Raw genomic sequence first — 18,107 nt, forward strand, 5'->3', positions numbered from 1 at the left:
TCACAGGAAAAGGAACTGTTCACTTCGATTTCTCATGCCTTCTTCCTACACAACTAAAGCTGCATGACTCTCTCTGTTGCTGGACAGTACACATCTGACGTACCCTATAGCATTGGAAATACGGGGTAACGTTGAGGCTGAGCGGGCTAGGTGGCTGATTTTGTGTGCTGGTGATTAGATGCCTGACTCTTTGGGTTCGAATCCCAGACGGGACTTAGCCAAAAATGTACTAGAGTTTGTACTTTACTCAGAAAGTGTAATCCCAAATATGACATATGATACATTTGACCACTTTCTAAATGGCATTGTGAACTATTGGGCTGATGGAATGGAAAATGTCATTAGAATTGTTGATATGATAGTATGTATCACAATAGATAGCTAGCTTCTGTAAGTTGCAATCAGAGTTATGAATGTTTGGTTTTTTTGTGAATCTAAAACCTTCCAGTGGGTGCTAAGGATCAGGCCTTCTTCATATCAGGGTTGCTTTCCACTGGGTTGGGTAGCGGGCAGTGTAAAAATGGGAAACTTCATTCTCAACATGAAAGCATTTACATGTACCTCAAAGACATAGATCAGCTAATGAATCGAAACAATCAAAATGGTGCCAACTGTTACCAACCACAGTTTGAAAACAACATCTATCTTCAACACAGTTAATATCATGGTACATGATTGTGAACAAATAACAAGGAAGGAAATAGTACATAATGTATGTGCCATGATACGGTAAATATTGAAATGGTACTGACAAAACATTTCCAATGCCATGGCCGAACAACTAACGTTAGACGCATAAAAATTCCCGCAATTATTAATACTTTGATTCATTTTATGGAAAAGGTGACACATTTGACCAACTCAAATGATACAACACCTACTTTGGCACCTAATCAACTGTTTATCAGTGGCATTCTTCATCTCACAGCTCAATATGATCATGGATATTTCGAATGCCAGAGCATAAAATGGGAAATCCAGTTTTGGATAATAACATATTTTGTGGGTAGTTCATACGCTCAGGACACATGAAACTGAACTATTCTTGCAGGCAATGAGTCATGACAAAGTTCAGGAAAACCAACATTCATGTTTACAGATTTACAAGATGTTTACAGATTTATCAGAAAAACAATAATAAATTGATATGTTTGAATTGTTGTGATGGTTTAAATTTAATGGGATAATCAAAAGGAATAGGCACACACATTTTCACATAGGCACTCATACATTATCGGGCTGTTTCTCAGTGGCAACCACTACACAAATTTCTATCCTTGCATGAACAAGTCTAACACACAGGTGACTCTAACAACAGAATATCATGTCTAAAAGCTAATAGAAATCACGAGTAACGACAGATGAACATGTCATTCATCCTGTTAATGTCCGGCCAGAGGGCTGGATACAGACAATTGTGATGCAATGCTAGTCTAATCATTTGTTAAATTTAGATGGATAATAGGTTGCCAGGGTTTCAGTGGTCACATGTGTCACCAGTTTATTGTTGTGCAACACTGCTTGCACTAATGATCCCTGGCTTCCTGTGTTTAACTGAGAAGAGGTCATTCACAAGCTGCTGGTGAAAACAGAAATATTGCTGACAGTGATCTATAATTTCTGATCACATATTCAGGAAGGAGTACAAGTACTACAACCTTTATAATCATGCTTATGAGTGAGTGAGCTGGGACTGGGAAAGAGAACTTTGACAAAGGTACTTTTTCAGGACTATTAGCCATTTCCTGAATTTAGAATGGGCCACTGCACGTGTACCAATAGTAAACCTTAAAGTTTTAATGGGTCATTTTTCATTCTAATGTGCAAAATGGCCCATGGGCTCTGCCTTTCCCAATCTCTGAGTGAGTGAGTTCAGTTTTGCGCTGCACTCTGCATTATTCCAGCTACATAGAAGTGTTCTGTAAATAATCGAGTCTGGACCAAACATTCCAGTGATCAACAACATGAGCATCGATCTGCGCAATTGGGAACCGAATACATGTGTCAACCAAGTCAGCAAGTCTGACCACCCGATCCTGTTAGTCGCCCCTTCAGACAAGCATAGCTGCCTTTTATTGCAAGCATGGTTTGCTGAAGGCCTATTCTACCCCAGGACCTTCACGAGTCAAACTGAAAAGTAGCTCAGACTGCAATAAAGCGGTTGTTCATCCACACATTGTCATCCTTCCATATTGATCCACCTTCTGAATGCTTCTCAAAGAAGTGACCTAAGAAGCTTCAGGTTTACAAACTGAAAAGTAGCTCAGACTGCAATAAAGAGGTTGTTCATCCACACATTGTTTGTTCATCCTTCTGAATGCATCTCAAAGAAGTGACCTAAGAAGCGTCATGTTTACAAACTGAAAAGTAGCTCAGACTGCAATAAAGAGGTTGTTCATCCACACATTGTCATCCTTCCATATTGATCCACCTTCTGAATGCATGTCAAAGAAGTGACCTAAGAAGCTTCAGGTTTACTCTTTCAAAATGCTACTTCAGAATGGCAAGTGAAGGGATCACTTTGCGCAGGGATTTATGCCCACTGAAACACAAAATACCATCAACACAGGGAGAAATTCCCATTATGAATGCATGCTTACATTACACCATGTAATAATATAGAAATATCTGATAATTTCTTCTGACAAAGGAAGAGATTCCCAACCATTGACCATTTTCTCCAAGAGTGATCCCTTCAAGTGGAATCCTGGCTCTGATTCAGTCTGAACCAAATGGCAGGATAAATGTCATCACAATGGTTCACCATGATGTGTTTCCTGTTAGCGTGATAGATACGACTCGCTGTACCATGTAAACTGAGCAATGAACCAAGTAACTGACTATTATACAAAATATTATTACAATTAAAAAATATTCATAATGAATTCAGTATCATTCCCTGTCTATGTATTTCAAGTTAAAATTGTATTTTATGGTTTTATGGTTATCTGCTTCACAACCAACAAGGAACAGAACATGCTTGCAAAGATTGCTATTTGTCTTCAATTTCATTTTTCACGTTCTTCCATCCCGTGTGACAGCCCTAGGTATTTCACTTTTCAGACATGACAAGGACCTGTAACCCCTGTAACTATGGCAACACGTCAGACAGGGAGGGAACATATCTGCATGCATAACCCCCTGTTTCTGCTCTAGAATGTTGACATTTCGTTCACTCGGGACATCAGGTGTTGACAGTTTCTACACTGGGAGCATCATGTCACAGTTACATCATCAAACAAGGACAGGAAGGTCAAGTCACCCCACCATTTCTTCGCTGGGATAATTTCAAGACATTGAACAGATTTTGAATTGGACACAACTTCCTTACAAAAACATATGACACATTGTATTACCAACAGTACGTCAGGTTTCCAAAGGAATGGCAAGCCATGTCCTTTTCATCATGCTGAATATTTCTTCCTAGGGCCGCAACGATTACACTCTGTGGCGAATATGATATGCATCAAGAATACTGGGTAATAAATACGAATAATTCTTCACAAATACAATATTGTAGGTAAGTGATTGATGCGCAATATGGAACACCCATGTTGACAGTTAATGTGTTGTAATAACCATTGATCTGACATGACACTCAAATTTGGTATGTAATAGATTCATAGTCCACAGTACCATGTGCAGCCATTGCAAACAAACATGACTTGCACTACTGCAAGCCTAGTACATATTCAATTCTTGCATGTCTCACTTTGAAAAAGGACATAAGGGCTCAGGCAAAACATGCTCCATTAAACAAATGGAAATATTCATAATTATTCAGTTCTGGTGACCATGAATAACGATTTGAATTCAAGAAGTTCATTATTGTTCTGTTCAATAGCAAAACATCATATTGTTTTCTTTCAAGTCACAAAATTCATTCATTAAGAGAGTGAGCAATTTACGTATTAACAATACTTCATCATGCAACTATGTCTGATACTGCAGCACATGTACAGACTTGTGAGGTGCTGATCCTAGTAATAGACTGTGAAATAATCACCTCTGAACACTCATATTTTTTTGGTACTACAAAAGTGATACTGAAATGAAAAACATTATGATACAAAATTACAAGCGAATCTCTATCAAATCTCTGGAACATTTTAAAAAAATAGACATGTGCCTTGAACATATATGGTGTGCATCGTTGACATGAATAAATGCCCAGATGTGAAAGACTAACGGTACTAAACTGTCACTCTTTTTAACAACTTGAAGACACTGTTAGCAGACAGGATCTGGAATGCATGAATGTAAAATCTGGAGATGGAGATGTTTTGGAGATGACAGCAGGGAGATTCAACTACAAAACACATTTGAGTGTGTGGCCCTGCATGCATCATAACTCTGTCTCAACTACACATATGATCTTGGTCCACTCAAACCTTACATCATGCATGTACAGCTGTCCTGCAGTATGGAGACACAGTCATGTTCACTTCTCTTTGTGCAGTGCAATGTCATATTGCCTGTAGCCTCTCAACAAATTTACTCAGGGATCGTATCAAAATCACACAGCATAATCTTGAAGAAATCACTTATTGCCATATTTTAGCAGTATTTACAAAATTACACAGCTGTTTGTTAAATTAAATGAAACAGAATAAATTATGATACCTCATTAGCTATTCATCAATGTATCCTGTCCGCTTATCATATTTGTATATACTGTGGTGGAAGTTTTGTCACAACTAAATGTAACAGCTACCGCCATTCTGAATTTCTCATGCCATGAACAAATACATAATTCATATCACAGAGTAACCTCGCATAATTCATTGTGTGACTATTTAGGTGTTTCTTTCACAGTAGACTGATAGAGAATGAAACAATGAAAGACTTGCGAATTTGTGACTTGCTCTCATATAGGCCATGGACCTTCTCCATGACAAAGTAAAAATTTATTATTGGTTTTATAACTTAATATCTTTATTTTTTCTCATGTGCTACCATGAAGAATTTTCTTCTGCGGTCCTTATTTTGTTGTTGTTAAATACTGTGGGAAAAAAATGGAATTGCAACTGACCATAACTGTGCATGTGTTACTGATGTATTGGTGGTAACTGGTATGCGGCGATAACTAGTTGATAACAAGTATATTGCAATTTGCATGAAATGGGAATTTTCTTATTTCATTTGGGAAGTTTTAATGACTCCTACTGCACATATGGGGATGAATATTTGCCTCAGATCAAAATTATTTTAATCTCTGTTCTGGCTAGCAACCAGTTTGCGCCATTTTTGGAGGTTTTCAGTGATTTGTTCCATTGTTTCTAAACATGATGAAACAAAATTTATCTTGATGATAGATTAGCTATTCACTGATGTTTCCAGCTTGTTTACATTTGCTGATCGTGTTTCTCTGAAATGCGGTTAACAAGAAGTGCTTTAGTGTATATTGTGCTTTCTCAACATCTAACAAGACCAGTTATCGCAATTTCTAAATTTTACATATTATTCACCAAATGTGACATAAATCTGATAATAAAACTATTATGTTTCAAACCTTGACATATATAAGAAAATAAGAAATTTCATAATTGGAATTTGTTTCTAAAACAAGAAACTGAAAAGAACAAAACTTGCTCTCACTGTGTATGTTGACGGATGCTGATATAAGCTGACAGGAATATTGAGATGTAGCCACAGTTGAACTTATCAAAGTTGCCTTTTTGAGTAGTTGTTTGCAATTTTGGTAATGTTTGTTTTCTGTGGGAGAAAAGTAAAGATAAAAGTGAAAACTGGCAGTTATGCTTTGTCAGTATTGTCTGCATGGTATTTGCTGAGTTCATAAAATGGAGACAGAAATGAAGGTCAATTCAGAGTTTATGATTAAGAGTTTGTAGATATGGATATGTATAGACAAATGAAAATCTGCCATTTTCATGGACTAAAACTGTAATGTCATGGATTCACAACATAGCTAGGGTGATTTTGATCCAATTCTCATCATTTATTAAGTTACATGTCAACATGGGTCTAGTCTTCAGAGGGGATTCATATTTATAACATATACAATGTAAAATACATGATTTTAACTCTCATTAGCCTGTCGCTTCTGTGATGAGTCAATATGTGAAATACTATGAAAATACAAGTCAAGCAGTCTGGTCGCTAACTTATACATTTCAAGAAATATATATACACAATACAGAGGCGTGCCAAAAGTATTCAGACACTTGACGTCATTTCCATAGACAAATAATTTTCATGAAATTTGTTTAGGGTGGATCTTTGGAAATTGGAATTCATCTCTGCTCTGCGCACATAATTTCAATTCAATTTTCCAACCACTATTTAACTAATGACATCACATTTATCAACTTGTTAATGGTTCCATAATGCACAATCACATAGGCCGCCATATTAGGGAGTTCATGGCACATGTTGAGTAAATTGTCGCCATTCGATAAATAAGCAACAGAAAAGTAAACAGAAATTATGTGATTGTAGGTGAGAAGAGTCCCTACAAATGTACAAAATTTGACTTAGATCTTACAAAAATTGATTTCCTTAAAATTATTTACGCTACGCCAAAGTAACATGCAAGTCCATGGAAATTACGTCACGTGTCCGAATACTCTTGCATGGGTCTGTAGATCTTGGTCCATGTAAGTAAGCTACTCTGTACCACTACAGTGTAGATCTAGGTCCATATAAATGATTTAGGTCCATATATGGTTTGTGTTAATATTTGTAAATACTTGAGATTCTCAGCAGTTTACTTGAACAGTTTGACTTCATCCAGTTCAACTTCACTTGAACTCTTTTTTGACACATCAAGGGCCCAGTATAGATTACTATACTTCAACAAAGACAACTGTTGACCACAAGCAGCTGTCATTAAAACAACATATTCACATTCTCAGTTGACCTTTCCTTTGTTTGACTCAGTAGTAAACAAAACAAGATGTTCTGATTCTCATCTTCACTTAACAAGCTTTTATCACAATCTACTATAGCCCCCAAACACTTTCCCGACATTCTTGGAAACTTCTGCCTTCAGGTCGATTTATTGATTGCTGATTTAATCGACTTGTTGATTTGATCTTCATCTCGTTATCAACAGCTACGGGCATTCTCTAACGCATAAACTCTTTTATGTGCACTTCGGAGACGTTTCAGTCGTGTTTTTATTTCAAACTCATCTGAAGATCAACAATGAGTTTGACGAGAAATAAAAAGCTTGATAACTTCTTCACCTGTCTCATCCGCGATTTAATTGCCCCTTATCCGGGATGTAATCATCTTTCAAGCAAGAAACTAATACAGCAGATTAGGCATGTTTTTGTCGGATAGACGACACACAATCTACGTATGAATAAAACGAAATAAACGAAGTTAACAAAGTATCTACGATTTGACTCGATGAATGTCAACTCCAACACTGTCAAAACTCTGTCAGTGTCATAAAATGAAACTCTTCACGCTTTACTTGTTGGAACGAAACTAACTTACCTTTTAAATATCTTTCAAAATTTCAAGACAATGTGATGGCATGTTCTTGATCAGCTGTTGAGGCGAACGAATCAGATGAACTCGTCGTTTGTTGAAAATGTCCGGAAACAAAGGAGTGCCCTGTCCTGACCTCGTCGTAAGTCGAGTCTTAATTTTATTTCGCCCGCCTCCAGTGTAGTAAGGGAGGTAACTCTTTGAAATGGCGTAGACGGGCATATCACGCCAACGCTTCTGACATAAATAGAAAATCTCAGGAAATAAGAACGAGTTTGATAGGAAAGTATTACTGTTAAAGTTATGATATGAACGGTGATGGCGAATTTTACATTTCGGAGATAAACATACCGTGTTGGAAAATCAGACGTATGTAACAAAATGACAATTTAGCTCTGAATTTGATTAAACAGGTAGGCTACGCAATACGGGTTAATTCAAATCTAGTGCTCCTAAAATTTTGTAAATACCTCTCATTTTTCAACACTGCACCCCTCCACCCCTCTCTCTCTCTCTCTGTCTTTGAGCAAATGTGATACTACGTCCAAACTAAAGACGCGCACCAAATCTATACACATGCATCTAACAAGCAGAACTCATATATAGAGCATGATGATCGTTCAAGCACAAGCACAAGCACAAGCACACGCGCACGTTCAAGCACACGCGCACGTTCAAGCACACTCGCTGAGTGTTGTCCCCACCCAGCATTTAGGCTTGTACGGGACCCCGTCAACAGTCTTTCCGTCTCCGAAGGCGATAGCTCGTCCCTACAAGACAGAAAGGGCCGCCTCAATAAGGGTAGCAAATATTTGTGAACAATTCAAAACTACACTAAAATACAAATAATGTTAGATTTAAGTTAATGATACCACTTGCTATCACAACTTTCAGTGCATCACAACCGAATAGTTTAATTCTGAGAGTTAATGGACGCTGAACTCATATCATGATTATGTTATCAGTATTTCTGCGTCAACAGGTGCGTCAAAGAATGACCTTGTCGGTAGATAAAATAATACAAAACATGCATTAAAACATCTACCTGCATGTGCTATCGATTATTTGAAACTGCAAATTTCAGAGACCCAAACTATTTACTGAAGTACATGTATAATAAAATATCGACCTATATTTTTTAGACATCACCCAATCATTTTCTCACCGTGTGTGTCCAAATACTTTCAAGGAGAAAGACCGCCAAACCCAAGCCATTGTACACTGTGGCGTTAATATATAAATGATTCCTCATATTGTTAACCATTTGATGATGACATTTCTGCGGTCATGTATTCATCTATCAGAATAATTTTAGATAGCGATTAACTCTTTCGCTGTGATAATTTGTCATATATCTCTAATATATTTTGTGATAATTACGGTATTCACCACTTACCACGATGTGTGTTTCGCTACATAACATGAGGTGTGTTTCTGAGATTCTTAAACCTATATGGCCAGATTTACATCATTTCTGCACTGTAGCATAACAAATACCTCAAACACATTATAGCTCACAGGTGGTTAAATACAACGACGGGCTTGTTATCCTAAAGATAGTCGTATAGATTATTGCGGTAGGATAATATCAGACCATGTGTTATCACTGCAACTGTTATCACTGCGTCTATAGCGTCATGACTGACCCTCACATATGAACAGCTTCGTTACTTGTTTGTAGCGTACTTGAGAAACACATATTAAACAATCAAATCTGAAATGAGATGTCTGATACAACGTCATTACAATGTGTAGAATAACACATTCTGCAACACCGTGAGACATCAACAGCCAGTTAAAGATGTGAGGGATCTAACCCAGGGTTTTTATGTCGGTTTTAACCACTTGGCTACCCCATCCACCCTAGGTTCATGTAAGAACAGGTATTATCCGCCGTGGTATAGCTGGAATATTGCGTAAAGCGTCTTCAAACTAAACTCACTCGCTCAAGTAAGAACCGCTTACTTGTGTGGACAAGCCCCACAAGAAACACGAAATTGTTATTTTCCGATGGAAAACTGCTGTTTTAACCCTCCAATTCAATGGAGCTTTGTTCATCAGCGTATTAACAATGTACAGCTACTGGTGTGTCCTGATTCGAATTGGTAAGCAGGGACCCCTCATGTGGATTGGGTTGTCATTGACCCTGATGAAAACTCGGTATGATACTCCGATGCCATGTTTAAATATCAATCACTGCATTGTCTGGTCCAGGTTAGGTAGAGCCTCTGTTGGTGACATAGTGAGTGAATATATTATGTGAACTGATTCACGAGTGAATGCGGGTGCGATTCCCCACATGGGTACATTGTGTGAAGCCCATTTCTTGTGTCCATTTCTGGTGATATTGTTGGAAAGTTGTTTGTGTTATTGCTGGAACATTGCTAAAAAGCGGCGTCAAACTAAACTCACTCACTCACTAATGAATGCTAGGGTTTGGTGGCAGCTACAAAGATTCTGCTGTAATACTCGTCTCATTGCATGCTGGGAAATACTCAGCCATAATACAGCATTAGCTATTTCACTTTCAAAGATTTAATCGAAGGAGACCTTTCTAATCTTATACACAATTCTACTTATCCAAACAGCTTAGCCTATAAACTAACGACTCAGTGTCGTCTATTGTTGATCGCCCTCAGTCCACATAGGCCTTTGATCGAGGGTGCTCATAAGGTATTGTCCACCACACAATACCCACGCTTCAGTGAGTCCCTTGGGGCTATTTTAAAATACGTGTGTGTCATGATCAACGGATATCGTCATGTTCTAATATAAGACCTCACTGAAACGTAAATATACAAGCTACTGGCACCGTCCTCAATGACTCAGTACGTATAAAACGACACCTGGCTGTATATCATCTTTTCCGCATCTGGGATCATGCAGTGTTCTATTACTAGAAAACCATATTGTGTTGAGAAATCAGTGGTTTATGCAGAGCTCCAGATAAGGAGTATTTTACTCAGTAAAAATCACATTTACTCAACTAATTACAAATACGGGAGTAAAAAAAACCCAACTCATCAGCATCCCCTAAAACACAAGAGTTCTATAATACCTTGCGTACTCTACTCAGTTAACTAAATTGGCTTGCATATGATAATTTGTTGTGTCACCCAAACTCTATAACAACGTAAGCAAATGTTAAGTGATGATTACATATACTGTACATATACTATTATGAAAGTAGTCACTCTCCGGACTTTACTGTAGTAGTTACGTGACTCCATGTTGAGTGTTTGAAAATGGCTTTCAGCTTTTGAAAAATGTCAATACAAGAATTATTAAAAAGTTAGGCCTATTGAGAAGCATTTGTATTGATGTATTTAACAGTGTTGATTACCAAATAAGAATAAGACACTCAGTGTAAAAGAATTCTTTAAACCAGTGGGAGTGAACAAAATGCTAGTTACTCCTCAAAACATGCAATTATTCATACACGAACAGACATGGGAGTAAATACCAAACTGGAAAAAATACATGGAGCCATGTTTATATATCATAGCTCTAAATCTGATCTAATCTGATTAGATGCAAAAAAGTAGAGCTAATATAATTTCGTTATGTACCACTGATTTTCAAACACCGTACATTTATCTCCATTCTACCATAACCCTGACATTAAGATTTAAAAAAATACAAACTGTGTTGGAAATCAGAGGTGTGTACCTCTGAATGTCTTTGATTAACAAATCGTAATCCAGTATTTACCGAAGCCATGGTAGAATTAATCTTTAATTCGGTACTCAAAGACATCAGGCCTATAGTTTTATATACATTTACTTATGCACTTTCAGGAAACAATATACTTTCTATGTGCAAATGAGTAGAAAATAAATATGAACAGGTTTTCAATTAGTTTGACAAAATGCTAACTGCTTAACAGTAGTGAAACCTTAAGCATGTTTTCAAGGACAAACTATTTTTCTTTCATGTAGTTGCTTCGAAGATTATTGTAGTTCGGGCATGCAAGAAGGAAATGATAATCGTCTTCAGTTGCACTTGAATGGCATAATTGACGAGTTGTATTCACATTTACATATCTACTGTATTCAATTAAAAGTTCATGAGGTGAGCATCGGAATTGTGCTGAACTTACTCAGTACTTTTATGTTTACAATAGAATATTATAAATAGATATTCAGTAATATGGATTTTTTGCCAATTTTAAATAAATTAGAATATGTTTAGTCTTTTGGTCTTTGAGAGATCAGTGTGCCCTGGTTTCTTTGTTTAAACATCAACCGAAGTCATGTGCTAACGTATCTGTTATAATCGGAAAAGAGAGCCGTGATTCTAACTGCAGAGTAGCGACCTAAGCTACAGTACCAAACAAAGTACATGCCCGTGTTAGTCAAAATGAAGCAAGCAAGAAATGCCTTTTCAATGGTGTTATGTTTCACACGGATTTCACAGTTTTGCTCTGGATCTTAAGCATGCAATGTACTTACTGATTTAGCCTGGTACACTTTCAATGACCTTATCAACTTCTTGGTCTAATTCGTTTTTTCAATGTATGCTTTTTGCCCATGAGTTTAGTTCTGCCTGTTGATGCTTAACTTAAAACAAGGGGAATGATAAGATGCATGACATGTTCAGAGCTCCGTGTGAATGTTTTATACATAAAGGCAACTGAAGGACAATGCCTTTTGTCAAGTACATACAGACAATAGGTTTGATATGCACATCGTATTGTTAAGATCCAATGACCAATGAGATCATTGTCCCTTTTACAGCGGGCATGGCTTTGTGCTTTGTTCGAGCTGATAATGTCAGCATCTAGTCAGTATGTTGTACTTCTGTTGAGGACAATCGAACTTGGATCTACAGGAAAACCAGGAATGCCTTGACCATCAAGCCGCGAAGAAGACATTACCAGGGGCATGGACTCTTAGGTGGCAACTAAACGCACATTCTATTGGGGTAGCTAATCGTCATTACGTCACTGCAGTGATAATGCAGTTTATCACTTAATATTAACAATAGGTGTGCAGGTGCTGATCTGAACAGGTTGATTTTGTATGGATAGACAATTTTTTATTGTAAAGAATGCGCCGTTTCGGTGTAGTATCAAGACCGAAAGGTCAAATCAATTGCAAAAAGACCTTGTGTATCCGTTAAAATCTTCCCTGTTCATCATACTAGCTTCTTGATTCCACTCTAGGAAGAAAATGCTTACCTGTCTATAGCGTTCCACATCCGTTCCCGCAGCAGCCACGCCTCTTTGCTTAACTTCTTCCCTTCACCACTGGTTGCCTTTGATCCAGAGCCTTTCTTCTTGGACTTCCCATCTTCCTCATCATGATCCTGCTTATTACTGTCATTATCCAAATCAGAAGAGTTGACACTTGGGGTCCGAGATTCGACAAAGTCAAAGTCCTCCGATTTACCTCGAAACCTTCGATCAAATTCTTCAAGAAAGAGCCGGGACATTCTGTTAATTTGTCCTTCATCCATTACAGAATTTGCATCCTCAGCATGGCCGCAGCTGTCTGCATCATTGTCCTGTCCTCGGTCCTCGTCCTCTGAACAAGAGTACAAGCGCTGTCTGGGAATCAGAGAGTTTTCCTTCATTCCTTGGTCACAAGTGTCCCTCTTACGCTGAAAACAGACATTGGAAGATCTGTAATATATCTCCATTGTCAGATCTGCCTTAATATCCAAGAATCAATTACTTTGACAATAGTATAATCCAGATATCACACAACGGAGCGTCCTTCCATAGGTGGGCCAGGAGTTGTATGTACACTTTTGTAGATTGCTTGTGTATATAGCTGAATTGAAAAGATTTCAAAACATAAACATGTATACACATGCCCACGTACACCACACAGGGCTGGTATTCTCCCTGTTGTGTGGCGCCTACTCCACTCGTGTCTTCAGTTAAGGTATGGAAGTTAAATGTATCGATATAACATAAAGTATTGATTTTTCAATCATGTAGCTCTTATGTAGGCAAAGTTTTATGGAGGTAGGTTATGTAGGAATGCTACACCTCACGAAGTATGTTAGCCAGTCATCAATATATGCTTATTTAAAATGATTGCGTTTGTACGAAGGAAGGGCACTGTGAGATGGTTATTTTAAAATATGCCACAAATGTGGAGCCAAGACTATTTCTATTCATGAATCTCTCCATACGTTTAGTAACATATGTAATATTGTGATTTTACAAAGTTAATCTTCTTTTAAGATTTGAACTGTTCTTGGGTGACATTACAAATTTCAGATATCCCTAGCTAGGTTTGTGTTGAAATGTCTGGTTATAGAATTCTTTCCCCGATAGATATGTCCAACAACATGAAATGGAAGACAGTAGAAATCCTCCTCTTCACATTTCATTACCCATGAAGACCGACCACCCATATACATAGTAACGTAACATGTACAGAGTCTATATATTCAATGGGGCAGAATGCACAGAATTTTAAGACCCACTTTTTAGCTTCCTAACTTTACTCTAGTCAGTAAACACGTCCACATCATCATTCATATCTATATTTAGTCAAATACGTATGATTCAGTTAGGTTTCCGATCATGTACATATCATACAAACTGACATACAATATTTTAACTTTACATATCATAGGAGTTCCGAATAACGTTGGACCAATAAATATGTTTAACTTAGAAAACCCAAAATCACAACACACTGGGTTAAATTTTAACGATGCATCAACTAACACCCACTATGTAATTGAATACACGACACCTTTTATGGACAACAACTTTTTCAGTTCTTTTACGACAGATGAATGATGAAGGAGCGAGATGTAGGCCAGAAATAACAAGGAATAATAAAAGCTTTTATCCATGAAATGGTGTCATGTGTTTTTCCAACTTCGAGCTGCCTCTATAGCAGACACTGAGGTCTCGTGAGAGCTATGTAATTATATTACCCTCGTGAATACTGTCTTGTGATCCGTTGTCATTCCGTCATTTCATTGCTGACGCGTTCCTGTTCTTTCCACATTCTTACTATCCGAGCAATGTTCCCGCAATGTTAACATAACAGACCAATACACCGTCCTCAGTCATCGACAGTTATACACATGTATGTGCTGTTATACGCCACGCTTCGTATTTCTGTGCAAACACATTCAGGTGTATCGGTATGCATTGGTGATTTGGTCTATAGCTCACTAATACCTCTGCTATACGAGGTCCAGACCTACGTGTGTAAATCAAGACCAACCGATTTCCTACAAGCACCAATGGTTCTGTTGTTTGGCTCCCAGGCGGAGCGGTACGGGTTTTGTTGCCGAACTCATACCGCGATCGCTTTGTTGTATCTGACACTAGTAAACTCATACATTGTACTAATGATTTCCACAGTAAAGTAATCCTATTTTGGTTAAACTGAATCTTGGGAGTGTAGTGAACACCTCATAAAGGAGGTCTTGTTTCCACGGCTGTGTCTATTTAAAGCGTAAGTCTAGCTATAATCATTAGTGTCAGGTTACATGGATTCATTAGCTCCATAGAAATCTTTAAGATAACGGAACAGTTAACTCATTTAGCAGGTTGCTTGTAAGCACTTTACCTTATACACACACAAAGGTCAATTTTACTGCATGTGTCTTGTAAATGTAAAATTATTTGTGTTTATTTTCTGTTTGAAATATGGACGGATTGTAAATGTAATCTATAATATATTATATATTATATTTATGCTTCGAAGTACTCTAATATCTTGGTTTTTCCTTTCATATACTGTTTGTAATGAAATTGTGATGGTGAAAGATTATATCAAGTATCATTTCCCCTGTGTTACCCTGACATGTAAGTCATCTCTTGCTTGCTAGGTTACAATGACATCAGGGAGTAGCCAAGTGGTCAAAGTATGCGCATGTCACACCTAAGACCCGGGTTCGATTTCGCACATGGGTACAATGTGTGAAGCCCATTTGTAGAGTCCCCCGCCGTGATCTTTCGGGACTATTGCTAAAAGCTAAAATCTAATCTCACTCACTACAATGTTACAAAGTAAACATTACGCTATTCTTTAACAACATAAGGGAATAACCAGTATCGATAATCCGTTAAAACGTTGTTCACACAATGTATGGCAACCATCATAGGGTTTTGTTTGCTAGAATAGAGGTCTACGCCGCCTCTTGAAAGGATTCCAGCGTTAATGTTAGCCTGATGATATGAACGTGAGAGGAAAGCTAGTGTGATGAATGTCTTGGGCGTTTACTGAGCAAGAAGGAAGGAAGGATATAACGTTAACAAGCGTAGGATAATGATGAATAATGAGTGCTTGAAGCCCAAGTCTTGCTTGTTTCTAGATGAAGTAATGTCATGACTAATAACTTCTTTCATTTAACCCGTGAAGGTCCGGCTTTGAATTGATCATCAGTGATGCTTGTCGTAAGTAGCGACAGTTGGCCAGGCTCGATGGCTTGGTTGACTTATGTCACCGGTTCCGAATAGCGTAGATCGATGCTCATGCTGTTGAACACTGGATTGTGTGGTCCAGACTCAATTATTTACAGACCGCCGACATACAGCCGGGATATTGCTGAATGCGACGTAAAACTAAACTCACTCATACACTCTTTGATTTAAGCTCTTTGTTTTAAGGTAGTACATATTTAGAGCGTGTGTTTTTGGTGTAGCTGAACTCAATGACCAAATAGGAATACAGGATTAGGCAGGTTCAGTTTAGAAGCCATTTTTGTTTCTGACAATTATGAATTCTAATGGCTATGTCAAGGAATATGGAAATGCTGACGCTTCAAGTTGCGACCTTTGCAGGTTTGTAAAATGGTTGAGATAAACATAAGGAACACTTGCACCCATATGTTAACAGGCAATGGGCAAAGAACAAATGTGTGATCTGTAAAGGAAACAGAGAGACGGTTTCGACTGGCGCTGAGTTCAAGATGTATAAATGAAGCGTCATAAAAGAACTACATATCAAGGGGAGACCGGTCTGGATCCTGGATGTATCGCAGCTCGCAGAACACATTTATGTCCATTAGTCACACCACGAATCAATTGTCTACGGGTTCGAATCCCAGAATCGCTTCGATTAAGATCACAATATGATTGGCAACACATCTTTATTAATGGGTTCGGACCCAGGAAATGTTTACGACCTACATTATTTGAGACTTCCGCACCCGAAACATACCGCTACACCTGCCCTGACCCCACTCCTACCAAAACGTTTGTTCTGGTTGTACTGCCATGTCTGGTGTAACGCGACTGTGCACCCAGCCGATGTGCACGTACGTTATTTTTGTCACCCATTCTTAGTGAAGAGCATGACTCATCATTTCCGGGTTTTCCTCGAGCAGCAATAGACAACTCTCTAATTGTGATTTATATTGAGTAGGCCGTGTCGGCCGGGACTGCGCCTGCCACTCACCACTTGAACATGAACATGGACTGCTATAAAACAGACACAACAACCGTTTCCCGGCGCCACAGTGGGGTGGTCCTGGCTCAGTGCATGGCGTTCCTGCCTGGTCACTTGTTTACGCCCTTTCAATGGTTTCTATAAATGTCTGCACTTAAAACACAAACTCATATAAATCTTGTCACCAATCTTTACATGTCTAATGAAATGCCATCTAACTTCAGTGCGTGATGTTTGTGAAACGCTGACTGTGTGGCAGATAATAGTTGTTGTTGCTTCCACGACGTCAATAAATACTTATGGTCATAAGTAATAACCACACACACTGCATACAGGTCATTACTACACACAGACACACAGAGACACACCCACAGACACACATCCACATACACACTCGTATCTGCCTGTCTATATATATAAATTTACACCTATATTTACACCTATGTATGACGTTCCTGCCTGGTCACTTGTTATATATGTATATATAGAGGTGTAATTGCATATATATATTACGTGTAATTGCATTACACCTCTCTCTTTCTCTCTCTCTCTCTATATATATATATATATAGGTGTAATTGCGTGTAATTGCATATATATATATATATATATATATATATATATATAGAGAGAGAGAGAGAGAGAGAGAGAGAGAGAGAGGTGTAATTGCGTGTAGTTGCATGTATGTATGTATGTATGTATGTATATATGTATGTATGTATGTATGTATGTATGTATGTATGTATGTATGTATGTATGTATGTATGTATATACATATATACCTACGCGCACACTATGTGCACTCTCTGTGTCTCAGCACATTACATACAGACTGAAACAATAAACTATACTACTGCCAGCCTGATGTGTCTACACACTATACATGTACACATTAGGGCTTGAACACTGTGGTAAGGCATACATCAACACTATACCTAAGCTGTATGCCTACACACGCTATCAGTATGCTCCATCTGCACAAGATATCGAGACCTACATATGCACTCTCTAATTGTAATTGCGCATAGACACTATGCCTCCATATAGTACCTACATGCCATACCTAAACTGGATACTAATATACTACATCTACAGTCTATACCTGCATGGTGTACCTACACACACCAAAAACACAACACAAAAAACAACATTACAATGTATCAACACACTGTATCTACACAAATGCTTTAAACTATACGCCTTTACTCACACATTATACACATTATACTTACACCCATACGTACCTCAGCTCACATTAGTATGACAGACTATACCTAGTCA

General features: G+C 38.0%; 2 protein-coding genes across 3 annotated transcripts in view; both read right to left on the reverse strand.

The window, feature by feature from the left end:
* Window positions 1-7,695, reverse strand: part of LOC137277489 (potassium channel subfamily T member 2-like) — a 58,567-nt gene extending 50,872 nt beyond the window's left edge. The window contains exon 1 of one of the 2 annotated variants that reach the window (XM_067809232.1): window positions 7,465-7,695. The gene's annotated coding sequence lies outside the window, so the exon portion shown is untranslated. The remainder of the gene's footprint in view (window positions 1-7,464) is intronic. The other variant, XM_067809231.1, reaches the window with a different exon arrangement.
* LOC137277436 (uncharacterized) lies at window positions 2,491-13,201 on the reverse strand. The gene is made up of 3 exons (XM_067809164.1): window positions 12,638-13,201; window positions 8,163-8,228; window positions 2,491-2,542 (listed from the first exon to the last, which is right to left on the reverse strand). Exons 1-3 carry the CDS (start codon window positions 13,096-13,098, stop codon window positions 2,491-2,493), a joined length of 579 nt encoding a protein of 192 aa, XP_067665265.1. The 5' UTR covers window positions 13,099-13,201.
* Window positions 13,202-18,107: the final 4,906 nt, after the last annotated feature.

This window comes from Haliotis asinina, chromosome 3 (genome assembly GCF_037392515.1).
Source record: "Haliotis asinina isolate JCU_RB_2024 chromosome 3, JCU_Hal_asi_v2, whole genome shotgun sequence".
In the NCBI taxonomy this organism is placed as follows: domain Eukaryota; kingdom Metazoa; phylum Mollusca; class Gastropoda; order Lepetellida; family Haliotidae; genus Haliotis; species Haliotis asinina.